At 45.9% G+C, this 17,485-nt stretch overlaps 1 protein-coding gene across 1 annotated transcript in view; it reads left to right on the top strand.

The window, feature by feature from the left end:
- The window catches only part of LOC311251914 (butyrophilin-like protein 2), a 34,128-nt gene extending 16,684 nt beyond the window's left edge, over positions 1-17,444 (top strand). The window contains exons 2-6 of the mRNA XM_084344584.1: positions 11,651-11,770; positions 12,992-13,318; positions 13,591-13,914; positions 15,062-15,394; positions 16,729-17,444. Coding sequence (XP_084200710.1) covers positions 11,651-11,770; positions 12,992-13,318; positions 13,591-13,914; positions 15,062-15,394; positions 16,729-16,820 — 1,196 coding nt within the window. The 3' untranslated portion in view covers positions 16,821-17,444. The remainder of the gene's footprint in view (positions 1-11,650; positions 11,771-12,991; positions 13,319-13,590; positions 13,915-15,061; positions 15,395-16,728) is intronic.
- The last annotated feature ends 41 nt before the right edge of the window (positions 17,445-17,485 follow it).

Here is a 17,485-nt window from a genome sequence, read left to right as displayed (position 1 = left end):
CTCACACACCTTCATGTACAGACTCACACACCTTCATGTACAGACTCACACACCTTCATGTACACAGACTCACACACCTTCATGCACACAGACTCACACACCTTCATGCACACAGACTCACACCTTCATGTACAGACTCACACACCTTCATGTTCACAGACTCACACACCTTCACAGACTCACACACCTTCATGCACACAGACTCACACACCTTCATGTACACAGACTCACACACCTTCATGCACACAGACTCACACACCTTCATGTTCACAGACTCGCACACCTTCATGCACACAGACTCACACACCTTCATGTACACAGACTCACACACCTTCATGCACACAGACTCACACACCTTCATGTACACAGACTCACACACCTTCATGCTCACAGACTCACACAGACTCACACACCTTCATGTACACAGACTCACACACCTTCATGTTCACAGACTCACACACCTTCATGCACACAGACTCACACACCTTCATGTACACAGACTCACACACCTTCATGTACAGACTCACACACCTTCGTGCACACAGACTCACACACCTTCATGCACACAGACTCACACACCTTCATGCACACAGACTCACACACCTTCATGTACACAGACTCACACACCTTCATGTACAGACTCACACACCTTCATGCACACAGACTCACACACCATAATTCAGACTTTGTATCTCACAGTAACTTAATCTCATCATGTCGACTTCATTCTTTAACAATCCTGATGTTTTGTCTCATAATCGTCACATTTGATCTCATAATTTAACTTCATGTCTCTTAGTTATAACTTTTGATTCTCAGTATTTTGATTTGCCATTAAAACATTTGTTTTAATCAAGCTCAGATATCAGATGAAGATTCCTGTCAGCCAATCAGAGTTAATCACTGATGTTCTTGTAAACAACCACCAGAGGGCGACATGACTCCAGCAGGATTATTACCTCTGCCAGCGTTTAGTTTTCAGTACTGCACTACAGTACAGTTTAGAGGTATTTGTACTTTACTCGAGTATTTCCATGTTCTGCAGATACTTTTTACTCCACTACATTTATTGAAAACACTGTTTTAGTTACTAGTTACTTTACAGATTACATGCTGCGTCAGAGCTGAATCAGCACTTTTTATAATTCATTTATTTGATCAACAGTCAGATTAAAAACAGCTCTTGGGTTGGAAATGCCACATGCAAGTTTTTTTATGTAAACAGACACAAACATTTGAATTATCCTGACACTGTTTATACACTTTACATCACGTTGATACACAAACCAGTCAGTAGGTGGCGCTCTGGTGCTGCTGTGGATCCACTAGGAGACTTCAGCTTCATGCTCTGCACATGCGCAGCTCAGAAACAAACGAGCACTGTCCTGAGCAGGACGATAACTGTTGTCCTCTCTATTTCATCCCACAGAAAATGTCTCTGCTACACAGTGCTTCCTGGCCTGTGTCCTTTGCTACTGGTCCAGATGTCCTCTAGGTCTGGTGCCGGTAACACGTGCAGTGGACTCCACATGAGTCCAGACGCTTCTGACAGCAGCTGCACAGCCAGTCATTGATGACTCAAGCTTTGCCCAGGAAGACTTTGTGGTAGCTAATCTTTTGGACAATATTTAAATGACATATTTAGTTATTCTTTGTTGAGTGTTTTCATGTGATCCATCCTTAAAAACTCATTAAACCTTTGATGATGCCATTTATGATCCATTTGGAGATCACAAGCTGTAATTTCCAGTTGAACCGCATGGCATTTGACTGCACTGCTGCTGCCAGTAGACTGTAAAATGTAAATACAGTTTGTATTCATAAAATATTCTTTTGTTGGCAGTTTGACCTGGAGAACAACTGTGCAATGTGCTCTGCCTCAAAGTCCCCAGGATCTGGGCCTCCCACTACTGACTGGGTGAGTGTTTCTCATAACGTGTACTTATAATGTGGTTTTATCATAATATTATAATGTAAGTAAATGTATGGTATGACATAGATTGTATTAACTGTAGCATCACTCGGTCTATCAGCAGCACCACATACGTATAACATGTGTGGACATTGTATTTATGAAATACCAATCATGAGCCATTTCATTACACCTGTACAATGTAATACAGTCCAACCCAACATTTAACTGTGAGGAAGCTCATCATGTCTCACTTTTTGTTGACACTGTCCAACAGGAAACAATCACACTGTTTATTGTTGAGCTCACAGTGGGTGCTGGTGTTTGTTGGGACCCACAGATGTAGTCGTTCACTGTGGATTTCAAAATGGGCTCTGAACTGAACTCAGTTTCCCAGAATTCCCCATTCTTCACACCTAAGTGCAAATTCAGCTTTGAGCTGCTATTGGTCAGAGAGACAGACCCCCCTCTGAGCAGATAGTCAAAACTCCAGCTCCTTTCTGTGTTCTCTCTCTTCTCCACCTCTCTCTCCACGGGGCTGCCTGCCCTCAAGCTCTCTTCTCCTGGATTCTTCTGGGCCTAACAGCTGCTGAGAGCTGCAAGCTGCATTTCCAGCAGGCCATAAGAACTTCTCCTCACTGCAGCGACACAAGGTCCTGCTAGTGTTCCAGATCAGTTAGCACCAGCAGCTGCGACGCAAAGCTTACCAGCTAACACCACAATCTGAGGAACACCAAGCAAGTTAGCACTGAGCTGATATCCCTGCAAAGGAAAGGAGCGACCAGGTTCCTCCATCTGCTGTCTTTCATCAGATCTTGCACAACAAGAACAGCATTGTTCAACATTGGAATCCCAACGTTCTCCTGGTTGGCTCATCAGCCAAGGAACCACCAGCACCTTTACTTCAAAGACTCTTAACCCTGAACTGGGCCTAAATTGCATAGCATAGCATGGCTAAGCACAGGACTTTAAACTCTGGTTGATGTAATGCATATGTGTTCAATCTATGTGTTTGTTCACTGTTTGAGTGTTATGTGATCTCAGGTCAGGTCATTGGTAGTTTGCTTTGCTACACGGCTAATTTGACATTAGTTGAATGATGCTTCACACAGACTCAGAGTCTATGCATGCAACTAACCATCTTCTATAACCTGGCATCACATCACACACACACACACACCTGTATTTTGTACATGTTAGTGTGTTTTCATCTTTGTGTAAATAAAAGACTTTTGAACCTTCATGCTGTCTATTTAATATTGTACAAGAGTGAAAGTTGCCAACCTCGACTCTGTCAAGAACTCCAAAATCCTTCAACCATTACAGCTGTTATGGTAATATTGGTTGTAGTTATTAAGTTAATTATTAATCAGAGTTACAAATAGTTTAGTACCTTTTCTGAGACTGATTTGGTGAATTAACTCTTTTCCCTTCTTCAAGGGCGGTGCCCCGAGGTGATCTAATGTAAATTGGATCTTATTATTAATCATAATTAATAATTATCCATCCATCCATCCATCCATCCATTTTCTTCCGCTTATCCGGGGCCGGGTCGCGGGGGCAGCTGCCTGAGCAGGGACACCCAGACTTCCCTCTCCCCAGACACTTCCTCCAGCTCTTCCGGGAGGATCCCAAGGCGTTCCCAGGCCAGCCGGGTGACATAGTCACTCCAGCGTGTCCTGGGTCTTCCTCGGGGTCTCCTCCCCCCGGTGGGGCATGCCTGGAACACCTCCCGAGGGAGGCGTCTAGGGGGCATCCGATACAGATGCCTGAGCCACCTCAGCTGACTCCTCTCGATGTGGAGGAGCAGCGGCTCTACTCCGAGCTCCTCCCGTGTGGCGGAGCTCCTCACCCTATCTCTAAGGGAGCGCCCCGCCACCCTGCGAAGGAAACTCATTTCGGCTGCTTGTATCCGGGATCTTATTCTTTCGGTCACGACCCAAAGTTCGTGGCCATAGGTGAGGGTAGGAACATAGATTGATCGGTAAATCGAGAGCCTCGCCTTACGGCTCAGCTCTCTCTTCACCACGACGGACCGATACAACGACCGCATTACTGCGGCCGCCGCACCGATCCGCCTATCAACCTCACGCTCCATCCTTCCCTCACTCGTGAACAAGACCCCAAGATACTTGAACTCCTCCACTTGAGGCAGGATCTCTCCCCCAACCCGGAGGGAGCAAGCCACCTTTTTCCGGTCGAGAACCATGGCCTCAGACTTGGAGGTGCTGATTCTCATCCCAGCCGCTTCACACTCGGCTGCAAACCGCCCCAGAACATGCTGGAGGTCCTGGCCCGAAGGAGCCAACAAGACAACATCGTCCGCAAAAAGCAGGGATGAAATCCTGTGGCTCCCGAACCAGATCCCCTCCGGCCCATGACTGCGCCTAGAAATTCTGTCCATAAATATAATGAACAGAACCGGTGACAAAGGGCAGCCCTGCCGGAGTCCAACATGCACTGGAAACAGGTCTGACTTACTGCTGGCAATGCGAACCAGACTCCTGCTCCGGTCGTACAGGGACCGCACAGCCCTTAGCAGAGGGCCGCCGACCCCATACTCCCGGAGCACCTCCCACAGAATGCCACGGGGGACACGGTCGAATGCCTTCTCCAAGTCCACAAAACACATGTGGACTGGTTGGGCAAACTCCCATGAACCCTCGAGCACCCTGCGGAGGGTATAGAGCTGGTCCAGCGTTCCGCGGCCAGGACGAAAACCGCATTGTTCCTCCTGAATCCGAGGTTCGACTATCGGCCGAATTCTCCTCTCCAGTACCCTAGAATAGACTTTACCAGGGAGGCTGAGGAGTGTGATCCCCCGATAGTTGGAACACACCCTCCGGTCCCCCTTTTTGAATAGAGGGACCACCACCCCGGTCTGCCAGTCCAGAGGCACCGTCCCCAACTGCCACGCGATGTTGCAGAGACGTGTCAGCCAAGACAGCCCCACAACATCCAGAGACTTGAGGTAGTGAGGTAGTGCTTTGCCACTGGGCAGCTTCCGAACTACCTCAGTGACTTCAGCTTGGGTGATGCATGAATCCACCTCCGAGTCCCCAGCCTCTGCTTCCTCTATGGAAGGCATGTCAGTGGGATTGAGGAGATCCTCGAGGTATTCCTTCCACCGCCCGACGATATCCCCAGTCGAGGTCAACAGCTCCCCACCTCCACCGTAAACAGTGTTGGTGGAGGGCTGCTTCCCCTTCCTGAGGCGCCGGATGGTTTGCCAGAATTTCCTCGAGGCCGACCGGTAGTCCTCCTCCATGGCCTCCCCGAACCTTTCCCAGGCCCGAACCTTTGCTTCCGCGACTGCCCGCGCTGCAGCACGTTTGAACTGCCGATACCCGTCAGCTGCCTCAGGAGTCCCCCGAGCCAACCAGGCTCGATAGGACTCCTTCTTCAGCTTGACAGCATCCCTTACACTCGGTGTCCACCACCGAGTTCGGGGATTGCCGCCACGACAGGCACCGGAGACCTTACGGCCACAGCTTTGGACAGCCGCGTCAACAATGGAAGTGGAGAACAAAGTCCATTCGGACTCAATGTCCCCAGCCTCCTTCGGGATCTGGTCAAAGCTCTCCCGGAGGTGGGAGTTGAAGACCTCCCTGACAGAGGATTCCACCAGACGTTCCCAGCAGACCCTCACAGTACGTTTAGGTCTGCCAAGTCTATCAAGCTTCCTCCCCTGCCAGCGGATCCAACTCACCACCAGGTGGTGATCAGTTGACAGCTCAGCCCCTCTCTTCACCCGAGTGTCCAAGACATACGGCCTGAGATCAGATGATACGACCACAAAGTCGATCATTGACCTCCGGCCTAGGGTGTCCTGGTGCCACGTGCACTGATGGACACCCTTATGCTTGAACATGGTGTTCGTTATGGACAAACTATGACTGGCACAGAAGTCCAACAACAGAACACCGCTCGGGTTCAGGTCAGGGAGGCCGTTCCTCCCAATCACACCCCTCCAGGTATCACTGTCGTCGCCCACGTGAGCGTTGAAGTCCCCCAGCAGAACGATGGAGTCCCCGGTTGGAGCACTCTCCAGTACTCCTCCCAGGGACTCCAAGAAGGCCGGGTACTCTGCACTGCCGTTTGGCCCATAGGCCGAAACAACAGTGAGAGACCTATCCCCGACCCGAAGGCGCAGGGAAACGACCCTCTCGTTCACCAGGGAAAACTCCCAACACATGACGGCTGAGCTGGGGAGCTATGAGCAAGCCCACACCAGCTCGCCGCCTCTCACCGCGGGCAACTCCAGAGTAGAAGAGAGTCCAGCCTCTCTCAAGGAGTTGGGTTCCAGAGCCCAGACTGTGCGTGGAGGTGAGCCCGACTATCTCTAGTCGGTAGCGCTCAACCTCCCGCACCAGCTCAGGCTCTTTCCCCCCCAGCGAGGTGACATTCCATGTCCCCATGGCTAGAGTCACCGTCCGGGGATTGGGTCGCCGGGGCACCCGCCCAGGACAGCCACCCAAATAACACCGCACCGGCCCCTTCTGATCCCTCCTGCGGGTGGTGGGCCTACAGGAGGCCCACCACCCCATCACTATCCCTGATAATCATTAATTATTATTGATAGCCAAATTTAACCTATAACTCCCTGTTACTGTTGCATGAAGCACTACATATGGTGCCCCGTGTGAAGTGAGCACAACATGTTGTCCTGGACTGCATTATATTGAAAGGTGTTCCTAATATTCTGTCCCTCGCATGTCTTCAAATGGGGTGGACAAAATATTAGAGACACCTCTCAATATAATGCAGTCCTGTCCAGCAACACTGCAAACTACAACCGCAATAATTAACATGTAGTTTAATGAATAACTCTCTGACAGTGTCAATCAAAAATGAGCATTATTATCTAAAGGACATAACATTATTAGTTAATAATTCACGGCACTAAATTGCTCCTCTAGTTCTTGGGAACTGACACTGACACTGATATTTACAGATTTACAATCAAAACAGTCAGGATATGTGGCTTTAGTATAATCAACACACCAAAACAGTCGTCAAATAGACGTCCTGCTATTCTAAGCTGAAATAGGTTTTACGCCTTGAATCCAAGAAATGCATTGAAGCACTGCTCATAATGGAGAAGGATCACTGACGAAGAGGCTTGTGTGTGTTTTCAGACGTTGTAACACCAACATCCTGTGGGTCACTCTCAAAATATGGGAAGCAGGGATAAGCAGGTCACATGCATTGCATAACTTACCAATTAATATTACCAGAAAGTCAAAACATTGTAGTGACCGTAGACGTCCAATGGCAGTGATAAAATGGACGGCTAAGTAATACTTAGAACAGTTTTTTAATATTTAAAAATGAGACATTATATAATATGTTGCAAGGATTCATTTAAATTGTAAAGCATCACATTGTTTAATAAAATATTGATAGTTCTAAAATGAAGGATCCTCACAGAAAGATATGCCTCAAATATGGGAGGCTTAGTACATTTTAATGTACATAACCAGTCTTTGAGGCCAGTATGCTGCACACTATTTGCTACATGTAATAAAGTGGACATAATACACTATATAGAAATCTGAAGAGAAAATTATTATAAAGACCGATGACCAGAAATGATCCTCTGTTGTACATCTACTCCATTATTTCAGATGAAAAGATGAGTTAGACTTTATAATCACTTGTTTCATTGTACAGATACAGTGTGATAGTTGTGATAGATGTTTCCACGTGCAGCTCCTGGGGATGAGTAAGGACCAACTCAAAGACACCAGGGCAAGAAACAGGAAGTGCTTTGTCTGCACGTAGGACTCAAGATGTTCAGAACATCTGACGTTATTTTCTCTGTTGTGTTTTTAGAGACCAGTTTTAGTCAGACAGTCTTTGAATGACAGTGTGCCTCATGTCTGAATAAATGCTGTGATTTAAAATGTAAATAACTAGATAGATGTATATAATTAAAGGTGTTCATACTGTTTTATTTTCAAAGACACATTTTAAGTGTATTTTTATATTTTCATCTTTCTTTATTTTAAAAATGTGAAACAATGTAAATAATATTTTGTATTTGAAATAGATCGATGCTTGTATGTGTGTGTTTATTGCAACATCAGAACAACCTCAGGTAGGTTGAACATCAACAGCCAGAAACAACAGAGCTTCATCCCACAACTACATGTGTGAATTGTTTGGTCCTCTCCAGCCACCAGCTCGCTCTCAACGAGTCTCACTAGCCACACTGTCTCGTCCTCTTCCTGCTCTGCCAGCTACACCAGCCATCGCTTTCTTGCCACTAATCCAGCCCAACATGAAGGCGATGAACTACGACTTCAGCAGTATTATGCATCTGAACTACTTATGAAAGAAATGTTTTTAAATCCACATCAAAGTTGGGTGAAAGACATATTCTTGTTCTTGACAAAGGATTACTCAAAAAATACACAGTAAAAGTACTTCATAGCACTTATACAAGTAGACTAAAAAGTACTTAGTTCAGCAATATATGAATGTTGAATTACTTATGGAAACAATGTTTTTTTGTTTTTATCTCACGTCGTCCTTCACTTTGAAATCTGGAAGGATACCTTTGTGATACCTTCAGTTCATTACCAGGAATAATTACTCTAACAGTACCGTATGTTTCATGGGTCTGGTTGTGAGACTGAAGGCTGATCCGGATTCAGAACCAGCGGCTCTTCAGAGCAGGTTCATTACGATTACCGTAAACGTCAGATCATTTGCGCAATGGAAAAAAAGTGGCGGCTGATTTGACCGCAGCCGGTAAATCACCTGTTGGACTTTGCTTCCCGTGACGCCCACCTGGACTTCCGTGAGATCGACAGCTGAGTCTTTCACAGTCCGCCTGGTTTTGTACCATAGCTGACGTGAGACTTCATTAAAGAAGACTTTGTGTTTGTTGTAGTTGTGACAGGAAGATGAAGATGTTTGTGGTGTTTGTGATCCTCGTGCACGGTAAGATAACCTTCCTCCCTCTGATCTGATCATCACCCCAGTCCAACGTCATGTCTTTAATGTCGGTTTGTGTTGTTTGGACTGCTCACAGTCAAAGGTCGCTCTAAGATGTGCAGTTTCATCTCACAACACAATGAAAGTGGCATGTTGGCTGCAGGAATGTCCTCCAGAGCTGTTCCCGTGAACTGAAGGGGATCAGACTGCACATTTCAGAGTGGCCTTTTATTGTGACCGGTCCAAAGACCACCTGTGTAATAACCCTGCTGTTTGATCAGCACCTTGATATGCCACACCTGTCAGGTGGGTGGATTATCTCGGCAGAAAAGACGAGCTCACTAACACACATTTTAACAAACTGCTGCTGAGAGAAATAATTCTTGTGTGCATCAAAAAGTCTTACATCTTTGAGTTAAACTCATGAAAAATGGAGCAAAAACCAAAGTGTTGTGTTCATATTTGTGTTGAGTGTAGAAGACTGTGCAGTCACACTGTCCTCAGTTATATGGCCTGTTGCAGCAGCTGTACGGGGCAAAGTCCACACAAATGATCCATAGAAACTCATTTATTAGTTTGGTACTGAAGGTGTGTCATGTTGGATCACACCACAGAGAGGCCAGGTTCTTCTACTCCGGTCCAAACTAAAACAATTTTAAAAACTGTGAGGGCAGGAGCGCATCATGACACATGTAGACATAAAAATCACAAGAAAACTCTGTTCAACTATTAAAAACCTTTATTGTCACAGCATGGATATGTTAGACCTTAAAGACTAAAAACTCTGAAGTGTTTGTCATCAAGTCTTCATCAGGGAGTCAAACAGATCTCATGGAACAAAAAGCTCTTTTATAGTTGTGACCCATCAACAGGAATCTTCCACCTGATGCTGGAGTTGGGATCTACAGAGGGTAGTTTACAAAAGCTCCAGCAGATGGCAGCGACAACATCTACAACAGTTACACAAAAGATTCACACAGAGCAACTCAATGTTGACAAAAAGCAGCAAACTCAAGTTCCTCATTCAGTTCTGGCTGTTTATTTGTCTGTAGTTTGTTAATCAAATCACTTCCTGTTGGTGAAGCTTCCTGTCTGTCAGCTTCTCGTAGGGAAGATGGGACCAATCAGTGCCAGAGTATTATAATGTGGCTGGTTTACTGTCATGGAAGTGCCAACTTCAGATTGCTGAAACACGTCAGAGTTTTTGTTTTGAAGGTCTAACACAACCCTGCTGTGACCATAAAGTCATTTTTTATAGTTTAACAGAGTCCCGTTATGACATTATATCATAATGATGGCGTCTCTGACGGACTGTTCTCAATGAGAAAGTTCTCTGAGCTGATGGATTTGTTGCTAACACTGTAACGTTAGCGTCTGAAGTGTCCAGTTGTCCCACACAGAGTTTTAAACCCTGTAGCTCCTCCAGTTAGTTAGAACTGAAGAAGCCTCTTGGATGAAAGGTGAGACGTCTTCAACAAACTGAAACACGTCCAGTTGACAACGATACAACACTTAGAAAACTTTGAGGTACTTCCACTCCAAGCCATTTATTTGATAACTTGAGTTACTAGTTACTTTGCAGCTTACCCATATTTTCATGTTTTGGTGTGTAACTGATTCATACATGCAAAAAGTTTTGGACTCAGTCCACTGGATCGCCTCAGCTGGCGGCTGCACGCGGCTGCAATGTAATCCTTTGGGGCAACTGCGACGACCTCAGTGCAAAGGCTGAGGTTGTTATTCTAAGTGTCTGACAACATGACAGAAAACGCTCCTAAACAATAAGATACTTTTTGTCTTCTTCAAGAAAAAATTTGATCTGAAGTCTGGAGACGTGAGTTGTGTCCTCATCGAGAAATCAAATCTGTCAAAATCAGTTAAATATTCAGCCATGACTTACAAAGAAGTTCCTTGAGGTGAACTTCAAACTCCTCTCTCTCTCTGATTTATGTTTCCACCGTCGTCTTCATCACCTTTATTTGATCACATATCATACGATGTACAACATAGTGAAACTGCTACTGTGCATGTAACCAGCAGTGGACAACGTATGCAACGTTACTAATAATAAAGATTTTAATTCAGCTGGTGCAACCTTCAAATGTTAGCAGCCCCTAATCCTCATCCTAAATAATAAAATATGATCAAACTAGACTACGCCTGAACTTAACAAACGTGATGGTGATGCTTTGCTGACAGCAGCGTCACATGTGGATGTAGATGTTGGCGTTCATTCACACGGAGTCTGAGTTGAGCTTCAGCAGCACAGTTTACAGGCTGCACACACTGCAGAGGACCACATTCACTCATCACATGAAATAAGGCTGCTGTCATTGACCCTCTCTGTCTGTGTGACCTCACAGTTTCCCAGCATGCCTCAGCTGTGGAGCTGTATGAGGGGGACCCGTTTGTCCTGCTGCCCTGTGAGTCTCAGACTTTTGAACTGAACGAGCCCTCAGTGGTGTGGAGCCGCTGCGATCTGGATCCTTCAACCGTCCACCAGCGTCAGCAGGAAGGTGACCAACTTAAAGACCAAAACCAGTTTTACAGCGGCCGAACGTCCATGAAGACTGACGCTCTGGAAACTGGAGACCTCAGCCTCCATCTGACAGACCTCCACCTCTCTGACAGCGGCTCCTACACCTGCACCGTCAGAGGGTTTAGTATGGGGATAGTGAAAGAACAGAGAGTGACGGACGTACAGCTGCAGGTCAGAGGTCAGCAACTAACCCTAAAACCTACTGTGGATACAGGTCAGAGGTCAGAGGTCAGAGGTCATGTTCTTTATGTTTCTAGTTCCCACAGAACGATTCCCATCCTGGGCCACAGCTCTCCTGGTTCTCCTGGTTCTCCTGGTTGTTGGACTTCTTGTTTCTGGAGCGCTATTACTACATTTTAGGCACTATTTCATGTCAGGTATGTCACTACTACTACACTACCCATCATGCACATGGGCAGCATCAAATCAGCAGCAAATTCAGGGGCTGCAGCCCACGAAGTGTGCATTTGAAGGCCAATTACATCACAACGCTGCACGAAGGCTGTCCAAATTCAAAGGCTCCTTCAAATGCAGCCCACAAATGCAGCCTAGCGTTCCCTCTTTTTGGAGGATGCACCGCTACTATCCTTTGCGGCCTGCTATATCCCAAGATGTTTTGCGCGCCGCTGCTCAGTCCCGAAACTGAAGAGGAAGCAAGAGAAAATGACAGACATGACATGACAAATTTAAGTAATGGGTTTATACTCGGTTTTTAGTCATTTCAACATCCAACGCCAGATATGTTAAACTTCAAGGGACTATAAAACCTCCAAATTTTAACTTTCAGTTAAAATACGTGACGCTGGTGATGCTATGGTAAATATAGTTGTTATTCACCAATGGGTTAATGTTTATTTTGTAATGTTGATGATTCAATTTAGATTTGACACATTTTGTCGTTAATTTTTGTACTCACACAAATAAATGTACACGTTTGATAGATTTGAACCAAAACAGACTTTAATGCATCTCTTCATTCACAATCGTAACGTAAGGGTAAGGGGCGGGAACATCTGGTGAGGCAACCAGGAAATACTCCGAAGGCTAGACCGTCCAATTTAACAACGGTGGACGAGGCCTTCAAAGACCTGTCCGAAGGACCCGGCCCTCGTGGACCGCAAAGGCTAGGCCACTGAAGGCTGCAGCCCCTGAATTTGGACACAGCCAGACTGTCAACAGTGAGGTAATTTCTAAGCTCCGCCCATTGCGAACATTCATTGGTCCGTGGCGGCCATGTCTTTTGACCAGTCTGGCTCATTTATAATAAAAAGTTGTATTTTCATCCCCCGAGGCTTGATGCACATCATTTCCAATCGTTGGGCCAAGTTTCAAGTTTCTGGCCTATTCCAGCTCACGGGAATTTGAGCTCAAGCGGCAGACAACAAATAATAATAAACCGGTACAATCTTCTAATAACACAACAAAAACAAAGTGGTCAAAACTTTGATCTGAATTGGCTGCTGCCTCTGGACACGCTGCCATCTTGGAGACAGTGAGGTCTGGGATTATAAGAGAAGGATGAGACAGTGAGGTCCTGTTACCATCACAGTTCCTGCTGCTGTCTGTACAGCTGATGTTGTGGTTTGTTGTCCTCTCAGTCGACCAGGTGAAGGTGGATTCAGGGGCGGAGTCTGTCCAGCTGCCCTGCAAAACCACAGTTCACCTGCCTGAAGACGCTAAAGTGGAGTGGAGGGACGGAGGTGACTGGAAGGTCCATGTGTATCAGAACGGGTCTGACCAGCCTGAACAACAGAACAGAGATTACAGAGGTCGAACAGAGATGAAGGGAAACCTGCAGAAACCTGGAGACCTCAGTCTGACCCTGAAATACCCCACAGACAGAGACAGAAACATCTACACCTGCACCGTCTACAACAGGGAGGAACACATCCTGATGAAGAAACAAGTGAAGCTGCAGGTCAAAGGTCAGTACTGTAGATACAGGTCAGAGGTCAGTGCTGTAGATACAGGTCAGAGGTCAGTACTGCAGATACAGGTCAGAGGTCAGTACTGTAGATACAGGTCAAAGGTCAGTACTGTAGATACAGGTCAAAGGTCAGTACTGTAATATCCTCAGAGAAGGATGAGACAGTGAGGTCTGGGATTATAAGAGAAGGATGAGACAGTGAAGTCCTGTTACCACCACAGTTCCTGCTGCTGTCTGTACAGCTGATGTTGTGGTTTGTTGTCCTCTCAGTTGACCAGGTGGAGATGGATTCAGGGGCGGAGTCTGTCCAGCTGCCCTGCAAAACCACAGTTCACCTGCCTGAAGACGCTAAAGTGGAGTGGAGGGTCAGATACACTAAGATCCACGTGTATCAGAACGGCTCTGACCAGCCTGAACAACAGCACAGTGTTTACAGAGGTCGAACAGAGATGAAGAGAAACCTGCTGAAACCTGGAGACCTCAGTCTGACCCTGAAATACCCCACATACACAGACAGTGCCATCTACACCTGCACCGTCTACAACAGGGAGGAACACATCCTGATGAAGAAACAAGTGGAGCTGCAGGTCAGAGGTCAGTACTGTAGATACAGGTCAGAGGTCAGTACTGTAGATACAGGTCAGAGGTCAGACTGACATCAATCAGCTGATTGATTTCCAATCAGAGTTGACAGTAGGGGTGTCCCGATCCGATATTGATATCGGATATCGGTCCGATATCAGCCAAAAAACGAGTATCGGATTATATCGGACTGCATCTAAAATCTCCGATACAAGCAGTCCGTTCCGCTCTAGCACTTCTATCCAGCAGGGCCTGTTGTGATCACGTGGACTCTGCGTGTTGGATGCATGCAGATTATAATTTGTTTTTATTGGATTTATTGAGGTTATTTTTCAGGGTCTTCTAATTTATTTTTTATTTATTTTATTCAATTGTAGAATATTCTTATGTTGAAGGTTAAAATGTATGTAACCCATTGGTTAATAATAAATGGGTCAGTTTTCCTAACCCTGTTGCTGACTATTGTTCTCTCTTTGAGTAATATCACTTGATCAAGCCCTTTCTAACATTCCACACTACAAAATAAATAATAAAAGTATGTATGATTCATGCTGATATCGGTATCGGATCGATATCGGTATCGGCCAATACTCAAGGCTGCAATATCGGTATCGTATCGGAAGTGAAAAAGTTATATCGGGACATCCCTAGTTGACAGTATTGATCTGAATGTGAGGTTTTTATTTGATCCAGAAGAAAGTTGAAGGAACGAGCTGAAAGAAACAACAAATCTTTTCATCACTGAGAACAAAGAAATGCAGCTTTAATAGTTTGTATCAGTTATTGATTGATGATCAGTTCTCAGCAGATTCAACAAATCTTCACTTCCTGTTGAAGAACTCGATCAAAGAAAATGTTCAATTTGACGTCCAGAAATGTGAAAGTGACAAAGAGAAGCAACAAACAGCAGTTCAACACTGAGAGGAGACATTACTGTGAAGACCACAGGGACAAAACATCACAACACCATCAGGACTCTGATCATGTCCAACACCTTGAACACCTGGTTTTACTTCCTGTATGTCTGTCCCCTGTTACCTGCTGGTCTCACCTGGTTCTGTCCTTCAGCTTTCTCTACTACTTTGTAATCAGTCAATAAAGTTATTCAAACTGCTGCTGCTGTCTGTACAGCTGATGTTGTGCTTTCTTGTCCTCTCAGTCTGTCAGGTGGAGGTGGAGGAGGGGGAGGAGTCTGTCCAGCTGCCCTTCAAAACAACACCTGACCTGCCTGAGGACGCTGAAGTGGAGTGGAGATGCTCTGACATGTCATTCAAGACAGTCCACCTGTATAAGAACAGATCTGACCGGCCTGAGAAACAGGACCAGGATTACAAAGACCGAACAGAGATGAAGAAAGACCTGCTGAAGACTGGAGACCTCAGTCTGACCCTGAAATACCCCAAAGAGTCAGACACAGGGACATACTGGTGTGGAGTCATCGACAAGGACAGAAACATCCTGAGAGAGAAAACAGTGAAGCTCAAAGTCAAAGGTCAGTGTGAAGATACAGACAGAGGTCTGTGTGCCTGTCTCTGGTTGGTTACTTGTCAAATCAAATCAAATAAAATTTTATTCATATAGCCCAAAATCGCAATCACATTGCCTCAATGGGCTTTACAGTCTGTTCAGTGAACGATATCCTCTGTCCTTTGACCCTCGATTTGAGTGAGGAAAAACTTGCCATGTTGTTGGAAAAAAAAGACGATGGAAGAAACCTCAGGTAGAGCCACAGAGGAGGGATCCCTCTTCCAGGACGGACAGACATGCAATAGATGTCGCATGTACAGAAAAGAACAACAAATCACAGTTTCCAAGTTGCACTGACAGAAAATCTGATACAAATTATAATATATGTAAAGTGTGTGGATCCAGGAGATGACTGAGCAGGACGAGGCATCGCCAGGTGGTGCCCGAGCCACACGACCTCCTGTCCACCGTGGTGACCTGGAAGAGGGCAGGCCACACAGGATGATTAGTAATAGACGGAGAGATCAGAGTGAGGAGGCATCAACATTTACAGGAATACAGTTATAAGGAGATAGTGAAACAAGGAGAGGAATGATCCAGCAGAGCCCAGGGTGTGACGATCCGGATCAGACAGTATGTGAGGGTGCAGGAGCCAGGAAGGTTAGATGGTCCCAGGGGCCCGAGGTCCATCAGAAGGGAGCCTGAATGAAAAGAGAGGAGGAGGAGGAGAAAGAGGAGGAGGAAGTTGTAGAGAGTGAGAGAGCGACACAGCTTGCAGCTTGTGGGAACAGAAAACAACAACAAAAGTTGGAGAAATCTGATGCTAATCAGAATAAGCAGATTGTTTCTCATCGACAAGACAATGAAAATTCTAATACTATAGGTGACAATACTACTATTAAAATAGTATATAGGTTGTCTCTGGTTGGTTGCTTGTCTCTGGTTGCTTGTCTCTGGTTGGTTGCTTGTCTCTGGTTGCTTGTCTCTGGTTGGTTGCTTGTCTCTGGTTGCTTGTCTCTGGTTGGTTGCTTGTCTCTGGTTGGCTGCTTGTCTCTGGTTGCTTGTCTCTGGTTGGCTGCTTGTCTCTGGTTGGTTGCTTGTCTCTGGTTGGTTGCTTGTCTCTGGTTGGCTGCTTGTCTCTGGTTGGCTGCTTGTCTCTGGTTGGTTGCTTGTCTCTGGTTGGTTGCTTGTCTCTGGTTGGCTGCTTGTCTCTGGCTGCTTGTCTCTGGTTGGTTGCTTGTCTCTGGTTGGCTGCTTGTCTCTGGTTGCTTGTCTCTGGTTGGTTGCTTGTCTCTGGTTGGCTGCTTGTCTCTGGTTGGTTGCTTGTCTCTGTCTAACTGTCCTCTGTCTCCTCTGCAGGGAGGACTCAGATCAAAGATGAAACAGTGGACATCAGGAACAGAAGCAGCTCCACTGATCCGACTCCTCTGATGGCTGATCAATCTGTCTGATCGGTCTGTTGGTCAATCGTTGATTATTGATCTGATGTGACTTTGGATCAGAGACAAAATGGAGGTGAAGGAGCTGATGGACGACGGATGAAGACAGGAGGACGCTTCGTCAGCTTCTTCTTCACTCTGACTCCTCCTGCTGACTCACACAGTCTACACACTCACTATTGATGACTGTTGATCAGTGATGTCAGAGTGATGTCAGAGTGATGTCACATGTTGTTTGGACTGAAACATGTGGTTTAGATCCTTTGAACTGTGACAGTAAAGTGTAAATACCCCCTCAGATGTACAGACAGCATGTCTCTGTAGTAACTAAATGTCTCCTGACCTTCACAGAGTGTCTCCAGATAGAAACAGGTCCAGTTCAGACTGTGAGGACCTGTGGCCGCCTGCTTTAACCTCACATATCATCTTTACCTTCTGTTCAAAGCAGCGCATCTTAAACCTGAACCTCAGTTTGTGTCTCATCATAGTTTTCTATAAACTGAGACTTTCTCTGCAGCTCTTTGTCAGACTCACCCAGAACGCCCTGGTGTGCAGAGCGCCGACCGTTCAGCTGCAACAGATCCACTCTGTGATTCTCTGTTTTATATTGAACACTTTATTAAACAACACAAGAGACGACTGCTGTTGTTCATCTGCTGTTTGTTCACTTGTCTACA

This window comes from Pagrus pagrus (genome assembly GCF_965226575.1).
Source record: "Pagrus pagrus genome assembly, chromosome: 22".
Lineage (NCBI taxonomy): Eukaryota > Metazoa > Chordata > Actinopteri > Spariformes > Sparidae > Pagrus > Pagrus pagrus.
Note: the sequence above shows the minus strand (reverse complement) of the source record. Positions and strands in the feature narration are given on the sequence as shown.